Source organism: Natator depressus, chromosome 17, assembly GCF_965152275.1.
Source record: "Natator depressus isolate rNatDep1 chromosome 17, rNatDep2.hap1, whole genome shotgun sequence".
Taxonomy (NCBI): domain Eukaryota; kingdom Metazoa; phylum Chordata; order Testudines; family Cheloniidae; genus Natator; species Natator depressus.
This window is the reverse complement of record NC_134250.1, coordinates 10,326,585-10,349,274: the sequence shown is the minus strand read 5'-3', so window position 1 is coordinate 10,349,274 and position 22,690 is coordinate 10,326,585. Positions and strand designations below refer to the sequence as shown.

General features: G+C 39.2%; 1 protein-coding gene across 4 annotated transcripts in view; it reads right to left on the bottom strand.

The window, feature by feature from the left end:
* Positions 1 to 922: 922 nt before the first annotated feature.
* Positions 923 to 22,690, bottom strand: part of PAFAH1B1 (platelet activating factor acetylhydrolase 1b regulatory subunit 1) — a 64,124-nt gene continuing 42,356 nt past the window's right edge. For all 4 annotated transcript variants that reach the window (XM_074974542.1, XM_074974546.1, XM_074974543.1 and 1 more), the window contains exons 4-11: positions 19,783 to 19,857; positions 18,461 to 18,667; positions 15,359 to 15,527; positions 11,067 to 11,169; positions 10,037 to 10,265; positions 7,653 to 7,754; positions 6,857 to 7,013; positions 923 to 4,715 (exon numbers count right to left, since the gene is read on the bottom strand). In XM_074974542.1, the coding sequence (XP_074830643.1) occupies positions 4,642 to 4,715; positions 6,857 to 7,013; positions 7,653 to 7,754; positions 10,037 to 10,265; positions 11,067 to 11,169; positions 15,359 to 15,527; positions 18,461 to 18,667; positions 19,783 to 19,857 (1,116 nt within the window). In that variant the 3' untranslated portion in view covers positions 923 to 4,641. The remainder of the gene's footprint in view (positions 4,716 to 6,856; positions 7,014 to 7,652; positions 7,755 to 10,036; positions 10,266 to 11,066; positions 11,170 to 15,358; positions 15,528 to 18,460; positions 18,668 to 19,782; positions 19,858 to 22,690) is intronic.

Here is a 22,690-nt window from a genome sequence, read left to right as displayed (position 1 = left end):
CAGGTAGCACATATCAAGCCTGAAAAGGTTCATAGTTGCTTCTCCTTCACTGATGGGGTCTTACTCATTTCCTGTATGTCAAACCACCACTGTAGTTTTCCTGCTCTTGTGCAAGCAGCCCTTCACACTGGGTCCCTTCTACCCCAACTGTTTCTCAGGTAGAGCTTTCTAACTCAGGTTGAGTGCTGCATATTAAGTAGCTTATGCTCAAAATTTTCTACTCTTGAAGCTGACAGCGGTGGAAAGGAACCATCCTCTAGATAAGGTAAGTCTTAGACAAAAATTGACCTCAAACAAGCAAGCACTGCAGAGAGACGCCACTGCAATCTCTCTGTACTATTGCTACAAAGCATCATGAAGACCATTTCAATAAACCTAAATCCCCATGCTGTGCTGGTACCATCAAAAAGGCTGAAGACAAATAAAAGCGTTACATCAACCGATGCTTGTTTAATAGGAAAGGACAAAATTAGGAGGTAAAGAAACTAAAAATAATGGGAAATAAAGAGTTAGACAGCTTCCTTTGAACTTTGCAGTGTTGTATCTGTGTCAGTCCCAGGATATTAAAGAGACAAGGTGAATTAAGTAACATTTCATGGGACCAGCTTCTGCTGTTGAGAGTGCTTCTCTCTCTCACCAACAGAAGTTGGTCCAGTGAAACATTACCTCACAGACCTTGTCTCCCTTGAACTAGTCCGTCAAATTTTCAATTTGCATCACTTAAACCCAAGATTCTCATTTATGTAATTAAGTTAATACTCTTATAATATTAGAGCTAACTAATCAACTTGAACTATTTACACACTTCCTGGTTGGAATGGGTTTTGGAGTTAAAGTGTGGAGTAAAATCTGAAGGGTGAACCTACAGAAGCTTTTGTCAGAATAGTGTTACTTCCTGCATCCAAGGAAACAAAACCACATCTAGTTTTATATGCATTTAATAGTTTACCAATTGGTACAATAAGATTTTTTTAATATGCAGAAAACATGAATAAATTTTGTTTTACACAGTCTGAGAGCAACAAATCTTACTGTAAAACACAGAGCAGTATTATATACATTCCTTTACTGATTTTTTTTTTTTTATTATTGTGTCATATCTTCAGTTAACTCCTACAGTTTGGGAACGGTTTTCTCCAACTGCCACCTCTACATCGTTCTTATGAAAAAAGTTGATGTTTGCCTTCATGTCAATGTCAGCATCAAATTCTAAACTTGAAGATTTCACTAACTTATCTTCAGAATGAACTGGGGGAAGCCTGAAGGATAGGTAGGACAAGAAAGCAGCTACTTACATGACACAGTGGAAAGATAAAAAGGCCAGTTAAATCCAGTCGTGACTTGTAAATCCAACTCACTTCCGCCATCCCCCAAGTGTTCTTCCCTACCATTTTTTACAAGTAGTTTTCCCTCCACTCTTGGAGATTATTCTTTGTAGTAACTAGGTTTCTTTGTAATACACTGGACTTTATGTACAGCTGGACAGAGAATGAGCGGTTTAAGTGCCTTTTTCCTTCATTCAGTTCAGCAATTTTTAATCTTCAAATTGTTAAAGGATTATCAAGCCACCACGGTCAACAAAAAAAGTCTATATTTTTTCTTTTAAATAGCTTTTATGGGGAACAGAAGCTATTTAAGAGTGATATTACCAGGCAGTTCACAAAAACAGGAGGAGGCAAACAGAAGAAGCAGGGTACTGACAGTATAAGTAGACGGCTTGGTGAGTCTATAGCCAAAGCTTTCAAACCACTACAGTGCTCCACAGCCCTTGGAGAACTTGCTAGCAACTAGTTTTGCTTTGTTTTTTTTCCTTTTTAATTAGTGCCCTGGGCACATCATTGGTCACACCATACACAAAAGCAGGACGGCTTTTTTAATCTTCTAAAGTGCAAGATGCTATAAAACATCAACTTTCAGATTATGTCTAAACCACAATAAATTTTGCACTTTCAAGAATGCATCTAGGATTTCCTGGGCACATGAAGTTAGCGTGGCACTGGAATGTCTGTCTGTTCTCATTTGTTTGAGCAAATAATTCATATTTGTCTATTTGGGAATGTAGTACCACATGTTTTCTTTTAAAAACGCCAATTTTAGTAAGGAAAGTGACAAAGCAGCAGTGAACCTCTAAACCCTCCAATAAATTCTTTTTCCAATCCAAACCAGTAACCTCATCATTGTACTTATCACAGGAAAGGCACAGGATTAGACAGCTGACAGAAAACATTGAAAAGAGTGAAAAAAGATCAACACAGTGTAATATCAAGGGGCTACGCTGCAGGAAACCCTCAGAAACCCAACTCCTGTGTTGTAGCTTTCACTTTTTGTCTAAAAACAGGGCTTAACTTTTGATCCATTTTAGGACCATCCCTGAGATTATTCACTGCTTATTAAAGGAGAAGACTGCAAATTAAGTTGTTGCAAGTTTAAATACTCAGCAGGGTGTTTCACTTTCTCAATCAAATAAAATGCTGCTTACAAAACTTTAGTTCCTCTTTGTCCCTGTAAATCATTGCATGCTACAGGGGAAAAAATGCAGTGCACAATTTCCACATAATAGGTACCTTGAAGTTTCTCATTCATGTTTATGAATTATGTACACGTGTGGGGTTTACTTTACCCTTAAATAACTGAAGTTGCTAGATCCTATCAGGAATTAAAATGCAGTACTACTTTACAGTTGCAGATGTATAAAGAAATTTTAAAATGCACCATCTCCATGTATTTGGAATTCTCAAAACAGGACAAATAAATAGCAGCAAGTTTTTCCAGTTGAAACAGCTTAAGCAAAAACAAAGGCTTCAAATTTGTGTATGTTTTACTGTGAAAAACATTATCGTGAATGATATAAACCACTAGATTTAAGGAATTAGCCTCCATCTTCATCTGCTTTCAAAATATATTAACACTCAGTTTCCTCCCCTACACCAGAGGCATGTTTACGCAAGGAACCAATAGCAGAATCCAGGTCCTTCTGGTGGTTTTATGGACCCTTTTTGTATGTGACTGTAGGAAATTAACAATCTTACCACTCACCATTTTCTCCTTAGTGTGTGTACACCCTCCAATCCAATGCTTTCCATTGAATCATTTCTTTAAAAAGGGACAGTTTTAAAAGCCATGTAAACAAAATGAATAAAACAATGCACAGAATAAATTCACCTATTAAAATGTCAGACTGGTAACTTCATTATATTGCAAATTTTAAAGTGGATTTTTAAAAAGACCTGGTTAGATAAGCAATGGATTTCTTTATTATCTACAATGGAATTTGTCACAAAAATGCTGATTAAAATATTCATTTGATATTTTCATTCACTTCGGATCAAAATATGTAATTTTAGGGATATGCAAATTAAAACTTCTACCAGAAATGGGTTACTAATTACCAAATCAGACTAAGATTTTGTTTGGTTTTTAACATTTACCTGATAGTTTCATTCCCACACTTGGGCGGCTCATTATAAGGCTATAAATGTGAAAATTATTTTTAGAAGCTTGTATCAAAATCTGTAATGGAGTCAGTCCATCACTCTACAATCAGATCCATTTTAGTGCTTTATTGAAAGAATTTGAATACTGTACCCTAAGATCTTTCTTACACATACCACAGTAAATTTTGATGCAAGCTGTGTTAAAACTTGTTATGTTTTATATTACCTCACATTTCAGAAGGGTTTGAGGGGGGCACTGACGAACCCCTGCATTCCCCTGCTTCCCACATAGAATACAGGGAGAGTGTCCTTTGATATTGGGTAATGGGCATTGCACACAAACCATGTCAAAACCAAACAGTAAACTGCTACCACAAGGTAGTCACTGCAGAGATTAAGCTCTAGTTGGAAATTAGATCATTAAGTTCTACTAGGAAGGACGCCGCCTCTTGGAAGTATGTCTAACAAGAAAAGCATTAAGCTTAAAAGTTTTACATATAGCTTAACCACTGAATGACCAAATAAAATAAATATATCACATCAGCTGCTACTAAGATGTGTTCTCTTATTTCAGATTTACAAGTTAATTTGTTTATATAAATACACCACCCTTTGCGCGACAGGAGGCCAAAACAAATGTATTCTATTGATTTGGCAAATGGATCATGACAAAAATCCCAAAGTTTAATTAATTCCCATTAATTACATATAAGGTTCAGAAGATTCTGAATTGCAGCCTTATTATCTAGTATCCTTAGAGAAGATTTATTAAGCACACTTAAGTGATGTTCTATAGATACACATTTCTGAAAGAGCCCTACAAAACTTTTCCCAAATGAGGTCACCAATTCAGGCACCAACAGACAGCAGAAAGAAAAACAGGTATAATTATACAACATAGAACGACACCGTCAGCTATTCAGTTAAGTGCCCTATTTCAGTTATCCAACTTCTGCCTTCATAGGTCTGATGTGACCAATGCCAGCCCATGTTCTTAAACCTATGGTACTTCTAGACAACGTATGTAAATTTACAGTATACAATTTGGATTCACCATGCATGAATACTTTGTGTGTAACATTTAATAAGCTCAATCTACATCCAGAATAATTTACATGAAAGGACAATATTTATTTAAACAGAGCTCAATGGATAACCATGGTATCTGAGTGCATCCAGAGGAAAAGGGGGTCAAATGTGACTTCAATCAACGGCACTCCCACACTTTTACTGTTTGATCTACGCTGCCAGTAACCACATATGGTGCTGTCTTGTGGAAATCTGTGAGAAAGAGAAACTCTTATTAAATGAATGCAACAATTTATAGTGTTCCCCCTCCCCTTCAAAAATATCTTTTCCCCCCCTGAAAAGACACAACAATGCTATAAAGATCAAGGAGAGACTCAGCATGTAAGGTCTTTGGGGCAGGGACCATCTTTTGTTGTGCCAGGCACTGTACAAACACAACCGAGTCAGGGCCCATGACAAAACACTATTGCAACAGAAAACCATAATAAGCCTAAGAAGCATTCCCTAGAGTGTTGATGGTAGTCAGAATTACCAATGCAAGTGTTAAAACTCCCCAGCCCAGGATGTTACTGGAAGGGCGAAGTTAAAAGATCTTGCAACATAATTTCAACAAAAAGCATACTCTGAATATTCTAAAAAGGGTGCAGATCTCGATTTTCTCTGGAGTTCTGCTCAGGGAACTATGTTCTGAATCTGAGCCACAAAGGTCCCAAATAAGATAAGCACTCCCTCCCCAGTGATTGTTCAGCTAGAAGAACGCCCATGTTCTCAGTTCCCTCAAGGAAAGACTCTCCCCTTTCATACTGAAATGTTTGGATCTCATTAACATTTAAATCATAAGCTCTGTGGGGCAGGAAAAAAAGTCTTTTTTTTTTTAGAAAGTGTTGTGTAAATATATGGCTGTATCAAGTTTGTAGCATAACTTAAGGTGTACTAAGTAGTCAGATTGCTATCAGTTGGAAATAGGCTCAGGTCTTGCATCCTTTGGCTACAAATTCAAGACACCATTAAGTAACTTCATGCAGATCGAAGTGTTTGACTTTGGACATCAGCATATACCATGTTTTTATTCCTGGAGTAGACAGATTTAGTACTGATCAGGAATGGATGCGTGTGTATTTCACAGGCTTTAAAAGGGGACTGCTTTTCAGGGGAATCTGAGAGGCATTATAAATCTTGTAATCAACTTCTGATCAGGTCAATTGGTGGACAATATGTATTGGGAGGGCTAAGTGAAGACTTCATCACTGAAAAATTAAGAAACATTAATAATCCTTAAAAAGCGGGTGCTATAACATTTCAAATGTATATAACATTAACAACTTGATGTCATCTAACCCTCATCTTTTCTTTACTTCCCCATTGACTTTACTTCTTTTAGCAGTAAAACCCCTGGGCACGCAGAAAGCCTGACTCAAGTGCTAATTGTGATAAACACACAAATACTTAGTGGCCTAAGTTTCAGGCCTATCACTACCTTGACACAGAGGGTTTAAAAGAACCTAAAAAATTCTAAAGACTACAGAAAAACCACCACAGCTAGAGATAAGAGATTCTATGATAAATCCAGCGTTTTTCTTGTCTGGGTAGTATTTTAAACTTTTGGGGGGGAAGATTGAAAAGCTAATAAAGCCAATTAGCACAAAACAAGAGCGCACACGCACACAATGTAAAGTATTTAAAGGGACAGCTATTTTTAATACACTGTACACACAATCCCCTTCCACACATACTGGTAAAATGTTTCAGACCAACAACATTGCAAGTTAAAGCTTTTTATCCACAGCACTTCACCAAACCTGCTTCAACCCTATTCGAAGGGAATCTAAGTGGCTTGGAGGCTAGAATATGTACATGTCTCTGGCTTGTTTGCTGAAACTCAATCAATGCATGTGGAGGTTTTTGATGGAATCATCCACTAAAAACTGGTTTGATAATACATAAGCTAATGGCCATCAAATAGTAACTTTTAGTCAACCACCAGCCTAAGAGGAATGTGAACCACTGAGCATACATTAGGGTTTGTTTTAAATATAAATGGTTGACTAACCTTACAAAAATCTTGAATAGCAAAAGTATTTTCTACCAGATTTTCTCCCTGTAATACTGTATTGCTGATGTACCTTAAAATTAAACAGTCTTTTGAACAGATTTTGTGCATTCCTGATGGCAGCACTGCTTAGTGAACAGTGCATGAACTGCAAGTACAGAAGCAGTTCAGATGGGTGCCAAAAGGCCTTACATTTAAGCAGACTATTACTGTTATTTCTCTCAGTACTGTATTTAAGTCTTTGGGGTGGATATTTCTGGCCTAGAATGCAAGGAGTGAAAGTGCAGAAAGTTGGTAGTTTTGGTTTGGTGTTCTGCAGTAAGCATTGTAGAACAATACATACCCAAAGAGGTAACAAAGTGTTCGTGCGCATTAAGGGTTTTCATACATCGTTTGTTCTTGTAGTCCCAGACACGGAGAGTCTTGTCATCAGCACAGCTCAAAATAAATTTTCCTCCAGAATGGAACAGAACGCCACGTACCCAGTTATCATGGCCCACCTTATGAACAAGCAGACATAAGAAAGTTCTTACATTCTCTCTAGACCTGCTTAAAAGCATTTCAACTGTATCTCATTAGCAAGAAGATGTCAATATGGAATAAAGCTATCCCTTCATCACAGGATGCTAGTCTATTTTCTTAAAACCCATCCAACATCCCTTGTCTGTCCTACAAAACAAGGACAGCCCGTGTGTCTTCAGTGTTGGATATTTACACCAAATTTTCATCCCAGCCTTGATAAGTGTTGCAACCGCAGCCCAAACACCGCAACACACTTGATTTCACTTTTGAATTTGCTGGGTCTCACAAGACATTTATGTCGGGCAAAATTTAGACAAAACTAAGCTTAGTTTCAGAAGGTGAATCAAGATACCCAACCACACAATAGTACTCCAGAACCTATGCTTCTTTCACCAAGAAAAGCATTATATTTTATTTCTTAATGATCCTAACAAAAACCAAATACTGATGCTATTATGTTGTATATTTTGCATTAATGTGCTTTATTTTGTTGTATCTAGCATTGCAGAAGCTTTCTAAAGGAAGAGAGGTGGCCTATAAGTTTCAAATTCACATTTAAGATCATTCATTCAGTTACTGACTAAAGTAATATGTCTGCAGTACAGAAAAAACCTTACAAGTGTCATAAGGCACATGCCAGTGCTAATATCCCACATCTTAATGGTCTTGTCTCTGGATCCAGACAGTAGGAAAGGCCCAGGCTTACCACTCTTCTTAGTCTATGGAAACAAGCAGACTTTTAGATTATGGTATTTTTCCATAAAAGAAAAATATGTAGAGACCTCTCAAATGACACCCCTAATTTGAGTGATATTTCTAATTAAGCGGAAACTGGATTGTTGTCTGACAAGGTTAAGGCTACCAAGCACATTCTACCAAACTAAAATAAAAGTTCATCAGGATTTTATTAACATTAACAAAGAAAAGCACAAGCATTGAACTATTATATGAAAGCTGCAGCAAGGAATATAACTGAAAGTCGTCCCCCCGTTCCCCCTCCAGCGACCCAAACCAACTTTTCATTTAGAAGACTTAATAATGGTGCCCCCTTCTTCTTAACTTAGTAAGACAGTCTTCTCATTTAACATGCTGGTGGATATAGCCTGTGGCTTCCTCGGATCAAGTTCCAGTAGCAGTCCAATAATTAGACGAAAAGACATACCTTTTCTGTATTCTGAATCTTCATATAAAATACTATTTGGAAACCCTTACTCTGTGTGAATTTCCATTAGCCCCAATCCCAAATATCAATGCAATATTCGGTTGTTAGCTGCACAGCTGAAATACATTGTAGTCCTAATACATCTGCTTGCTTCTTTTTCAAAGTAGACTGTCAGACTGTATGTAGTGAATGAATCCAGAAGAGGGCAGGAGAGAGTACTACTTTAGGTAACTAATTTCCTCTTGCCATGGTAGTTAACATTTGGAAATTACCTCAAAAACTGTTAGTACATTAAGTGTTTTTAAAAAAAGTGAATAAAATCATCTTGACTGACATTTGTCCAAACCGGTCATTCTCACAAGTTACTATATAGCTGAAATTGGTCTACTGCTTCTTTTATTTCACCTAAATAAAAAGGAACTTCCAACAGCCACAGAACTGTCCACACAGCAGAACAGTCACATTTTATGTCACCCTTAAAAGGGATTTGTACAAATTCTGAACAAACCTTTCTTACTTTGGGCATTGGGGGGGGGGCGCGGCGGGGAAAAGAAGAGTGAAGAAAAAAAGCAAATGGGATGTGAGGAATCATTAAAAAGGGATAGAGAATAAGACTGAGAATCTCTTATTGCCCTTATATAATCCATGGTATGCCCACATCTTGAATACTGCATACAGATGTGGTCCCCTCATCTCAAAAAAAGGATACTGGGATTAGAAAAAGGTTCAGAAAAGGGCAACCAAAATGATTAGGGGTTTGGAAGGGGTCCCATATGAGGAGAGATTAAAGAGGCTAGGACTTTTCATCTTGGAAAAGAGGAGACTAAGGGGGGATGTGATAGAGGTATATAAAATCATGAGTGGTGTGGAGAAAGTGAATAAGGAAAAGTTATTTACTTGTTCCCATAATATAAGAACTAGGGGCCACCAAATGAAATTAATGGGTAGCAGGTTTAAAACAAATAAAAGGAAGTTCTTCTTCACTCAGCGCACAGTCAACTTGTGGAACTCCGTGCCTGAGGAGGTTGTGAAGGCTAGGACTATAACAGGGTTTAAAAGAACTGGATAAAATCATGGAGGTTAAGTCCACTAATGGCTATTAGCCAGGATGGGTAAGGAATGGTGTCCCTAGCCTCTGTCAGAGGGTGGAGATGGATGGCAGGAGAGAGAGAGAGATCACTAGATCATTACCTATTAGGGTCACTCCCTCTGGGGCACCTGGCATTGGCCACTGTCAGTAGACAGGATACTGGGCTGGATCGACCTTTGGTCTGACCCAATATGGCCATTCTTATGTTTAATCTCTTGTGTACTAGGACATTCAAATCAAAGCTCAACTCAGATGAAGTCCCCACAAATCCTTTAATAGGCAGCCAGCCTCTTCATTCCAGATTAGTTTTCCCTACCACTTCTCAAATGCCCTTTAGGTGATTAAAGGAACTGCCCTAACAACAAAAATGTACTCTCTCTTTTCATGTTCCTTGCAGGTTGGAAAATGGGGCTTCCTAAAAATCAGAGCATCTCCCCCTTCTCCCCAAAAGCAGAAGAAACTTGTCACACACACACACCCACCCCCGACCTCCTGATAGTAAGTTCACAGATAGCTCCTGAATTTACACAAAAAAGTCAATGGCAAGGGCACTAGAACCTGGGAACTCAGGAAGTGACACTGATAGGAACAATAACCAAAATTGGTTGTCATATATCCCTTGCACCCAATTATAAAAAATGTTTAACAGATTAGGCATTTACTTTTAATACTCCAAAACCTTTACAGTTGTCTTTGTACTGTATTTGCATTGAACAGGAAGGAAAGAGCTGTACTGTATTTAAGCTTACCTCAGATCCTGTAGCTTCCGATATGGTGGAGTATGAGCTCTCAGGAGCCCAAGAAATGCATTCTACCACATGCTCATGTTCTCGGAGCTCAGCTTTGCATTCCTTTGTTGCTACCACCCAAACACGCACTGTCTGGTCATTAGAACAGCTGGCAATCAGGGTGCCATCCTGATTAGGTCGCACCATGCGCACCCATTCTCTGTGCCCCGTGAAAGTCTTCACACAATAACTATCAAACATAAAAGCAAGTTATGAATCAGTCTATGTTCCTATAAAAACATCTGGTGTATGCAGTTTTGTGGTTTAGGGACACGGGGGCTGTTAAGCGGCTATGACTATAAGGTGGGCTACTGATGAACTGAAGTATCAATATGCTGGCTAAGCAAGATGGAAAAGGCTCTAGAAGAGTTAAAATTCACGGACAGAAAGGTCACTAGATTAGAAAGAAAAGGCAGCTAAAACAAGCAGACAAGGAAGGAAGGAAATATGAAAGTAGTAAAACAGCAGGCCTAGAGAAAAACTAGTGCTGAGAAAATTAATCCAGGTAAAATACTAGGCTTTTTTCAAAGACATCCGGGGAGAGCTGGAGAGAATACAGAAATACTTCACTGTGTGTTCAGAGCATATGGTTGGGAGCGGGGGAGAGAGAAGTGAAGATTTGTGGGATGGTGTTACATACGGAGGAATGTAGACGCTGACAGTACAAAGATGGGAAGAGGCTTTTGTCCACACCAAGAATGGCACACCTCTCTGGTAGCTATAAAGGTATAGTTGTTGTGGCTCAAAACTATATAGTAATCTATTGATTATATTCCTATAGTAGACTACAAGCTCACAAGGAGCAAGAGGGAAAAAATCAATATGTGGTTACTGGATCTTTGGGGCCCAGTCACTTTAGCAACCAGTCTCAAGGGACACAATCCAAAGGGTATGTTGTGATGACATTCAAGCTATATATAGTACACTTCTTACAAAGGGTACATAGTGTTTCCTTTTGGTATGGATGCTTTTTAAACAGAACTATACTTACCCTGTTTGAACTTCCCACATTTTGATAGTTTTATCCCTTGAGGCAGAGACTATGTGATCTCCGTTGGGCATGATAGCTACTGAAGAAACATTATGATCATGACCTAAAAACAAATCAAGCTTGTATTAAGTAGTGCTCTGACACATAGCATTACAATGCATAAGCAATCCAATATTCAATTCTCTTGAAAAATTAAACTACGATGTACTACAACTTTTATGGGAGAATATTAATACAGAAGCTTATGGGGGTATTTAATGAGCCAAGGAATATTTCAATGCATCTGCCCTAGCATGTCTAGTGTTTCTGTATGGCAGTGTTCGGGCATTAAAATATTAGCCACACTCCCTTTTGTAATTACTTTTACATACATGGTGCGCGTTACAGGGTAACCACTGTTTACAATAAATTCTGCAAATATGATACAGCAACACCATGTTTCTTGGAAAGAAAACTCTGAAGGAAAATAACTCAAGTTTTCACCAAGTGGGCAAGCACAAGACCTGAATGACAATCCTCATTCAGGGACTTAACACAATTTTAAAGATTAAACATTTCAAGAGTGCCTCATTTTAGGCATAAGTTATAGTACAACTGCATTATTGAGACCGACATAACTGATGGTCTCTCCCCTTATTATCTAAGGTAACTTAGATTATTATCTAAGGAATGGGATCAGGATTGAGTCAGAAAAAAGTCAGTTCTAGTCCAGGCTCTTCCAGATTCACGGTGACCTTGGATATGTAGTTTCACCACTTGGCTTCATTTCTCCCATCTAGAAGAGAGGATACTACCGTCCATCCAGGGGTGTTGAGGATTATTGAATTGGTTTTGGGAAGGCAACGTTTTCCATGTAACAAGAGATAATATTTCAAACATCTGAATAAAAGTGTTATGAATGGAAAGTATTAGTAAATTTTGCTGAAATAATTTTAACAAACCTCATCCAGAAAAAGTGTGTATTGTTTTGACAAGTCCAATTAAACAAACAAAAAAAAACTTTGACCATATCAACAATTGATATTTGTTCATTCATGTAGAGGTACTTAAACATTTAAGATAAATGCAAAATAACTTAAAAAAAATACTGCCTCCAGCTAAGATGTTGGGGCAGAAGTTAATATTTCTAAAGCTTTGGGTACAGTGATTTGAATAATCAGGGCAGCAGTTTAAGAGTATTAATTTAAGCAACCTCCTGTGTAAATATGAAATTCTAGTATTCCCCAAAAATTAGGTTACTAACAAGGAGGTTTTAGTGGCGAATGCATAATGTCTTGCCTACCAGATATCTATGAATAAAACAGGAAAACTCACTGAAACAAGTTTAAATTCTGCAAGATTTACTTTTTAAACTCCCACTAAAAAAATTAACCATTTTAGTGGATATTAATCATGCATATCAAGAGTCAGAGGAATGCTAGCTTTTGGTAGATTTTCTGTACTTCATACTGCTCCATCAAAGTGATATCCATCTCAATGGTCATTTGGAAAAAGAAAAAGGAAAAGTTTAAACAATGAAATTATGAAGTATGTAGTGAAGCCATTTCACCCATACCCATGTTAACTGAAAGAACATGTTTACAAAAAACAAATATCCTGTATGCTGGACATATGTACACTGGTTCTGAAATACTGCAGTAACCAAGAATCATTAGCATAGCAAGGGGGGGGGAAAAAAAAAAAAAAGAGGAAACACCACAGATTACATGTTCTTTCCGTGGCCCACTTAAGGTGAATATAGCCCCTATTCACCTACTGCTGAATGATTCAGAGGTGCTTAAAGAGGAGCAGATGCTTCACTGAAGACTCTGGGCACGAGAACAGCCATACTGGGTCAGACCAAAGGTCCATCTAGCCCAATATCCTGTCTTCAGACAGTGGCCAATGCCAGGTGACCCAGAGGGAATGAACAGAACAGGAGATCATCAAGTGATCCGTTCCTTGTCACCCATTCCCAGCTTCTGGCAAACCCCTGCCTAATATCCAAATGATGAACCTATCCTCCATGAACTTATCTGGTTCTTTTTTGAATCCTGTTATAGTCTTGGCCTTCACAACACCTCTAGCAAGGCTTTCCACAGGTTGACTGTGCATTGTGTGAAAAAATACTTCTGTTTTAAACTTGCTGCCTATTAATTTCATTTGGTGAGCCCTAGTTCTTGTGTTATGAGGAGTAAATGACACTTCCTTATTTACTTTCTCCACACCAGTCATGATTTTATAGACCTCTATCATATCCCCCCTCAAACATCTTTTTTCCAAGCTGAAAAGTCCCAGTCTTATTAATCTCTCCTCACATGGCAGCCATTCCATACCCCTAATCATTTTTGTTGCCTTTTTCTGAACCTTTTCCAATTCCAATATATCTTTTTTGAGATGGGGCGACCACATCTGCACGCAGTATTCGAGATGTGGGCCTACCATGGATTTATATAGAGGCAATACGATATTTTCTGTCTTATTATCTATCCCTTTCTTAATAATGCCAAGCATTCTATTCACTTTGACTGCTGCTGCACAGTGAGTGAGTGTTTTCAGAGAACTATCCACAATGACTCCAAGATCTCTGAGTGGTAACAGCTAATTTAGACCCCATCATTTTATATGTATAGTTAGGATAATGTTTTCCAATGTGCATTACTTTGCATTTATCAACACTGAATTTCACCTACCATTTTGTTGCCCAGTCACCCAGATTTGAGAGATCCTTTTGTAAGCTCTTGGCAATCGCCTGGGACTTAACTATCTTGAGTACATCTGTATCTGCAAATTTTGCCACCTCACTGTTTACCCCTATTTCCAAATCATTTATGAATATGTTAAATAGGACTGGGCCCAGTACAGACCTCTGGGGGACCCCACTATTTACCTCTCTAGTCTGAAAACTGACCATTTATTCCCTATCTTTTAACCAGTTACCAATCCATAAGAGGACTTCCCTCTTATCCCATGACTGTTTAGTTTACTTAAGAGCTTTGGTGACGGACCTTGTCAAAGGCTTTCTGAAAATCTAAATACGTTATATCCACTGGATCCCCCTTGTCCACATGCTTGTTGACCCCCTCAAAGAATTCTAGTAGATTAATGAGGAATTTCTCCTCTTTACAAAAACCATGTTGCCTCTTCCCCCAATTATGTTCGTTTGTGTGTCTGACAATTTTGTTCTTTACTATAGTTTCAACCAGCTTGCTCTGTACTGAAGTCAGGCTTACCGGCCTGTAATTGCCGGGATCACCTCTGGAGCCATTTTTAAAAACAGCAGATAGGCAGTTGATTGTTTCTCTTCTCTTGTTCTTCGTAGACTTTTCAATACAAACTGTGTTTCTTTAAAAAAAGATTATCTATTCCTGCTGATCATTCATTTTTAATACAACATCACCACAAAACAGAGAATTATCTTGAGATGATGCAGCAGCATATGAATACTTTTGTTCAGAACTTTCTGAAGACTGCAGGGGTGGCCTTCATATTCTCCACCCCACACCCACAACCCATCACCTCCACCATGTGTCTTTGTAACCTCGAATTGGGTGAGCCTGGAGGCTTTTCACTTTCCTCTGCACCATGGGGCACAGATCACTTGGAGGTTTAAACTATGTCAAGAGTGAATTCTCTGTAACTTGAAGTCTTTAAATCATGATTTGAGGACTTCAATAACTTAGCGTAGGGGTCTATTCTAGGAGTGGGTGGGTGAGGTTCTGTGGCCTGCAGTGTGCAGGAGGATCATGATGGCCCCTTCTGAGCCATGCTATGGCTCCTGATATTCTGACAGACTGGGAAAGTGTTCATCCACCACTGTACAAGGAACCCACAATTTACATACACAATTTATAGATCAAGAGCAGGAAGCATGTTAATTCAAAACAAGAAAATGTGGAACAAGAGACTCCCATAAAAGGTAGATTCAGTATACCAAGCAAAATAGCAAAAACCACTTTTATTCTTCCCACATGTACCAAGCTATGTTTTATACCCCATTCTCTTGTGGGATGGTCCCATTTTCTATTGAGCTCTGGACATAGCAAGTACTAAAGCCATCCATCTGCTGTTTCACTGAAACCACCACTACAGATATTTTATTTCCAGTACCATCTCATATACAGCAGATTAGAGATGCATTTTCAATAATGATGGGACAGAATACAGTTATGAACAAAGCACTCCAAAGGTTAAAGATAACTCTCTTTGGTATTCCAATTACATATCCGTTCTCACATCAGCAGTTTTCTGGATCAAAAAAATAAAAAATTGATTTCTCTTCATCTTATAGATCACTAAGTCAGTCTCCTTACCATGCATGGTTCTGATGCAATCAAAGCCCTGGAAATCCCATAGCTTAATGGTCATATCAGCAGAACAGGAGGCCAAGAGTTTGCCACTGTGGTCAAAAGAAATATCCTGCACAGAGTCTGTATGTCCCTTAAGGGTTCGTTCAAAGTCGCCTGTCTCATAATCCCACACCTGACAAGTGAACAGAAAATTCGTTAACACCAGCTTATCACTCTTCAAGTTCTCCAGCTTTATATTTGCACCCCACAGGCCAGTCTGGCACCTTGTTCAATAATTAATGTGAGCAGGAAACAAAGGAAGACTGTCCTAGAAAAGCCAAGCAGTGGAGGAAAATAAGGCCGTGCTATATTTATATGGTTTAATTACATTTAAGTTAATTATATTTAAAGAATAGGTTCACTTCCCAGATTTCAAAATAAATGAATGTAAATGGTCTCCTCTACAATGGGACTAGGAAAGGAGTTTGCTGCATCCCTGAAAAGTCTTGATACAAATTACAAGGAAGAAAGAAAGGAAGGTCACGCGAGCGAATAAAATTCCAGTTAGGTAGAAGAGTCCATATAGATATATGCAGAGTCCTTTTCTCTTTCCCACCCACTTCCACAAACCCTTGTCAGTGTTCTTCCCTTACACCCTACCCCTTTCTAAGCATTACTGTGCCATTAGTAATTAGGTGATGCTAAAGAGCCACATGATCAACACTCCCGACTGGAGAGCAGTATACGAACTCTGCAATATGCAGCACTTCGGTCAGGTTAGGGAAAAAGATCTGAGGTCACTCCAAAATTTAATATTAAGTAAATAGAATCTTGCATCAGCCAGGACACTAGTCAATAGAAATATGAAACACATTTGCAGTAAATACTAATCTAATTAAGAGGTGAAAATGAAGTATTCACACTATTACTTGTCAATACTCTATTAAACAAACCACGATGAACATAAACCTACTTCACTTGGAAAGAAAAGCTACTACAGATGTTAATTTCTTTAATGCCATTGGCCTCATCACAATCCAATTGAGGATTAACTAAATTAAGAGTTTCACTTAACATTTAGAAGCATGAAAACATCTGTGATTCTAAAATCATTAGCCTTATTTAATACCACAAATAAAATGAGAGGTAATTCTAGTCACAGCTATTATAAGGCTTAATTTCTGATGTGACCGGGTTTCTGAGGCTGCAAAGCGTAATTAAGAATAGTCATGGTTTATGCTGGACCTACGAAATATACGGTTTGTAATCTGTGTAGCTCTTCATCACTTCAGCATTACTTGGTGTTAACAAGTGAATGCCAGTTTAGAAAAATGACAGATGGTACTATATAGTTTGAATTAAAGAACAGCATTCACCAGATAAATTTCTTCTAATGGAAGACAGTGAAGGATACACAGAGCTTATGAAAAAAAAGTTTCCAGTAACATTTAACAAAGGCCTTTAAGAATGCCGCTACACAGTTTTAGCTGACCTTGTTAGAGAAATAATTCCCTCCCCCCGCAGGAACGGCATGCCTTGGAGCCTGGAAACGTAGGCTCTGCTAGAAGACAGGACCTTGCTCTTTTTTTTTTTTTTTTTTTTGGGGGGGGGGGGGGGGCTCACTGATATACTGGTAATAAGCTAAATGAAACAGTAACAAGTATACCTATGATACCTACCTACCAGACTAGGTAATTACTACACTATGAGGGACACTATGCCGTTCGGACTCTCTGCCTAAGGTGGTTCAAAGGAACTGAGTGGCAGTTGGGAGTCGTTGGGCACTTTATGCCCGGGGGGGAGGAGTGTCGTGAGGGCATGCAGAGTGCATATACAACCCCTGCGGACACTGCTGGTGAAAATGTTCTAAACTCCTATGCTGGGGCAAATGGACACTAAGTAGAATCCACACGTGCAGTAACTCGAAGAATGACGTTATAACTGGTTAAAACTTGATGCAAAATTATTTCAATTTAATCTTTGTTGTATCCTCCATCACGACAGGTTGCTCAATATTTCCTTACAATATTTGTTACCCAAACTCTTTAGGTCAGTATGACACTTTCAACCATTTCCAAAGCAGCATCAGCTCCCTGGTAGTTTTCATGCAAGCATATATTAAATTAATCCCCAAACAAATGCTCAAGGAGAAGGTCCTCAAGGATTGTAGCCAAGTAGAAGTACTCGTTTTCACTCCATGAATAAATCAGTTACACAAATATTTCTTTAGAATTAGGACACTAAATGGCCAAAGCACATGCCTACCACAAAAGAGTAGTATGGGTGCATTAACATCTGCAACAGGGGCTACAAAGATCTTAATAAAAATCATATTAGAAGTTCTGGAAGACTAAAAGTGTTTCTATACACGCTATCTTCCATTTCCCACAAATGTTTTTAGGTGAATATATGTTGAAAACCAGCATCAACTGGTGGCTGGGTATCACATATGAAGAAGATATCAATCCTTTACATTAAAAAGTAGTGGGGGAGGAGGGAACATTAAAGTTTGGTGTTTATTTAAAATTTTAGCCTGCAAAGTCGTCGTTCCATGAATCTGAGATAGTCTTTTCTCTATCTTTCTCAACATCTCTTTACTCTTAACCCAACCAAACACTTCTATATGCGTTACCTAGGGAGGTGGTAGAATCTCCTTCCTTAGAGGTTTTTAAGGTCAGGCTTGACAAAGCCCTGGCTGGGATGATTTAACTGGGAATTGGTCCTGCTTCGAGCAGGGGGTTGGACTAGATGACCTTCTGGGGTCCCTTCCAACCCTGATATTCTATTCTATCTATGATATTCCACATCATCTGCCTTAATCTTTGGCTATTCTCCTTCCACAAGAGTGTTTATCCCTTAATCTTCTGCCCAGTCTCTAAATCCATACTTGCGTCTCAACAGCTTTCAAATATTATTCTGACCCAAGAGAAACCCCCAAAGACAACTTGAAGGCATCAGACTAAAATCTGCTGAATACTACCACACAGACTATGATCAAAGTTATAAAGACTATGAAAGTAGGTAAAACTTGGCTCAGGATTGCATGTGTGTAGGTGGCCTATATTCCTCATTATCTCAAACTGATTTGCTTAGCCCATCATATAACTGTCTATAGCAAGCATTTACCTTTATTGTAGCATCCTCTGAAGCAGAGACCATAACACTGAAAACTGGGTGGAAAATTACTCTTGTGACAGGACTCCTATGTCCACTCAATGCATACTTCTCTGGAGGACGAGGGATCCACTCTTTAGGGTCTCGTTTCTGACCAAGAGGTCCACCTGATGTGAATTCTTCTTTTGCTTCATTTAGCTTAGATTCTAGTTCCATCACCTGAGATTTATGGGGTTTAAAAAAAGAGCAATTGTTTCTACAACCTTCTACAGCAAGATCTAGCTAATCTGCACTGGTCGTTAAGAAAGCTAAACTTTCTGAATGGCTTTGGATCTATAGTATTCTGTTTCTCTCTTAGATGGAGAGCAAGTTACTGACCTCCAGTAGCTCTGGACCATCCCTAAAATACAATGGGTCTGAGTAATACTTGATTTGAACCCAAAAATTTTCCTCATAGGTTTTATGTGGGAAGGGGACTAACATGCAAAGTCATTTAGCTCTACTATACTGGGAAGTTAACTACTTCAAACTGATTGAAAGTAGCTTTTCAAGTTGCATTTTGTGAACAGTCTTTTGGCAAATGATTGTCAAAGGTAATTTTACTACTAAAAATGCTCACACACAGCCCAAGGACCGCTTATCAAGCATGCATACAGGATACCCAAGGGCAAAAAATATTAAAAGCTCAGTAAAATCGTACAATGTTAACTACTACATTTGGTAGCCTGTGCTGTTAACATGCTATGATTTTTGATGCATTAATACAATATATACCTATGAAGGCTCTATTAAGCACGTACAGTTTTGTATTGTGTGTTTGCACTAGAACTACTTACTCTAATGTATCAGAACTAAAGGCTTCACTGCAAAGGAAGAGCCAAAGAGGACTAGCAGCAGAGCTTTTGCCTTCTTCCCTGCTAAGGAAGCTTTTTGGGGACAACTACTCAGCCTTTGCATTTCCAAAAAGCCTTGGGGCACTCTTTCCTTCCCACCATCTTCACAAAGTGCATCAGAAATCCACGAGATGAAGCAAAGAGTGAGATATCCGAGAAACCACTATAGGAAAAGCGTGAATATTTTTGCTGGAGATGAAGTGGATAGTAGAACACACATTTCAAGGCTAAATATTCTGCATGTTGGATACTGTTACCTTCCCTGTTCTGCCCTCCAAAAATACTTTTAGGAGAACATTTAATAAGCCCACACTTCGTTTGAATGCATATGATAGCTCGTCTTCAATTTCAGTCCACCAAATACTGTTAATTTGCTTTAAAAACTGATTACTCATTGTACAATTGTACAATATGAAAAATTCAAGTCCCCTCCCCATTTACCTTCTTTTGTAATCTTATAACAGATGTCCATTTTTTCTCCAAAAGTCCAGCATACTTCTTATCTAGCTCTTCATTCTGAAACAGTAATTCAAGAAGTTATAATGCAGTTGTTAAGAGACAAGCCAAAGCATGCCATAATGTTTTCAAGAACGTTTAAACATTCAAATTAAGTAATTTGTGGGAGGAAAGAAGAGGAATCAGTTGATTTTTAAATCATCTTAATTCAGTCACCAGATGGACATCTTGATTTTTATTTATTTATTTTGAAGACTAATACCATAAATACTTTGGCGGTCTACTTTGGTTACAAAGTAATAGTGATGTTTAGCCAAAGATTTTCTGTGAATCAAATCCACAAAACCAAAGGCTCATATCATCCACATTATTGTATTCTGGCTATTAAACCCCCCAACCCCCCTTTTCTAGAACTCATGAGAGCCTCTCAAATGAGTATTACTACTGGGGGAATTCTGTACCATGGCGTGTGCACAGAATTCATGTCTCCTGCAGATTTTTTTGCTTCCCTGCAGATGATAGGGAAGCAAAAGGAAGCTGCAAGAACAGTCATGCATCGTTTTGGGCGCGTGGAGCAGCTGGCGGAGAGGAAAATCACTGTGGGGTGAGGGGGGAGCCTGGCTCCTACCCTGCGTTGAACCCTGCTAGTCCCAGCAGGGCTGGGGGAAGACAAGACTTCCTATTCCCCTGCAAGGGAGCAGCAAAGCCCGATCAGACCCATGCCCAGAAACCCCCCCCAGTTGCACAAATATTTACACCACACTCCCTGCCCCATCGCTCCACAGCTACAGGTGGAAAGGTCACTATAAGGGTATTTGCTCCCCCGTCCACCCAACCCCCATGCGTCCAGTTCTCCCCACACCTGGACCTCCCACCGAGCCACCTGCACCCAGACTGCCCAACACAAGCCTCTCATCCCATACCAGAATCCCCACCACCACTAAACCGCTTCACACTTGGATCCTGCCAGCCTGAGCCTGCTTGCCCCACACCTTGGATCGGGGCAATGGTTGGGCATACATGAGACACTCTGTCCATCTCGCTTACTATCTTGGTACGCCTAGCGTGGAGGCAAAGGGCCCCAGGGTGTTTCTGGGGCAGGCCCGGCCCTTGCACTGTGTGCAGGCTCTAAGCCAAGTCTGTTGGGGAACGGTGGGAGTATTGCAGGATCTCGCATCTCCATGAAGCCAGTGGCCTGTGCTCCCCACTGCACCAAGATCATCCACTGCCATGCTAGAGCCGCCTCATTTATTTATTGACAAAATATTCAAAATTTTTATTTTTTTGGCACAGAATTTTTAGGTGCAGAATTCCCTCAGGAGTAGAGTATACAATGAATAGCTGAGAAAACCCTAATTATGACTTGTCTAATTATCTTTCCCACCAACCCCCATCAACTAGAAAAGAAAAGATAGGAAGGGATGTGTTGACTGTGTGGACGGGAAAGTGACCTGGTGATAATTAGGTTTTTGTAGTTACCTAACCTTTTAATCAATCAAAAACTGATTGACCTGTATGTACAACAGCCAAGGAGATATGCTACCACTGTGTTTGCACGCATAATCAGCTAACTTGAGACATCTGCTGCACTGCTTAAAATTTTACAACAAGCTGCCAAAAGACAGGCTTGCATATATATAGGCTATGGTGGTTTCTTCTTATTTTTAGCTGATGAATACAACGCCATCCTTGCTGAAAGGCCTTCACATCATACCAATCATGGGGTTCGACCCAAATAGTGATGGGAATAATTTTAGGCATTTCAATGATCTCAAACTATATGGCTAAAACAGAAAAAGATTTAAATCCTCTCTATTTCACTAGGTCTAAAAAGGTATTTCAAGGCCCTTTAAAAAAAGTCTTTGTAGTGTGCACAGTGGCGCCCAAGTGTTCCTTCTCTCAAAACAGGAGTACACTGGTAACACTGATGTAAAGGTTTCTAAAGATCTTAGTAGTGTAAGAGCACTGCTACATCTGAGGCCTCCTTGAGATTCATCCCAAGGAGTGGAAGTGCTCACAGAAATGTAGGTCAGGAAGAGACTGACACGTCATCCAGTTCAGTCCTCTGTATTGAGGCAGGACTAAGTGTTATCTAGAGTTTAGACCATCTCTGACAGATGGTCTGTCTCACCTATTCTTAAAACCTCCAATGGCAGATTCTACAATATCTCTAAGTAATTTGTTCCAGTTCTTAGCCACCTTTACAGTCAGTAAGTTCTCTATTGTCTAACCTAAATCTCCCTTGCTGCAATTTAAGCAGATTACTTCTTGTCCTGTCCATCTGGGGGATTCTACTTTACTCTTTCAAAAAATAAAATAAAAAATCAAAAGAAAACCCCCACAGATGATCACTACTGGGCTCAGAAATGGACATTTCTCTTCTCCAATTCTAGGCTTTTCCCTGCACAGTGAACCCTTTCTCCAACCTCTCCTCAGAGAAAAGAATCTGAAATTGAAGTGTGAAGTTTCATTAGGTCTGCTACACCTAGATGAAAAGCCCTCTCATTTCCTGCAGTATCCCAGATGTTGAGTTTTCTAAATCCTTGGCCTTACCCAATACGCTCAGAAAGGATAACAGCCTCCTGTCTCAAATCATGCTTCCAGATGCCACTACAGTTTGATCCCTGAAAGCTTTGCCCAGGATGAGAAATCCAGCTTTTGGCAAGACACACACTCCTTGTTCCTTTCTTTTGATAATACAAATACACAATTGCCAGAGCGTCCATCCTAATTGGGAAGGGTTTGTCTCACTTGCTGATGAACTGATCTTAAGGCTCTATTTCATTTGGATGTCTCTAGGAAGACAGGTATCACACCCCATCACACAGCCTGACATCTGTGGTGATGGTTTGACTTTGGGGAGTTTGCAAAGGCTAACCCTAAAAGATGACTA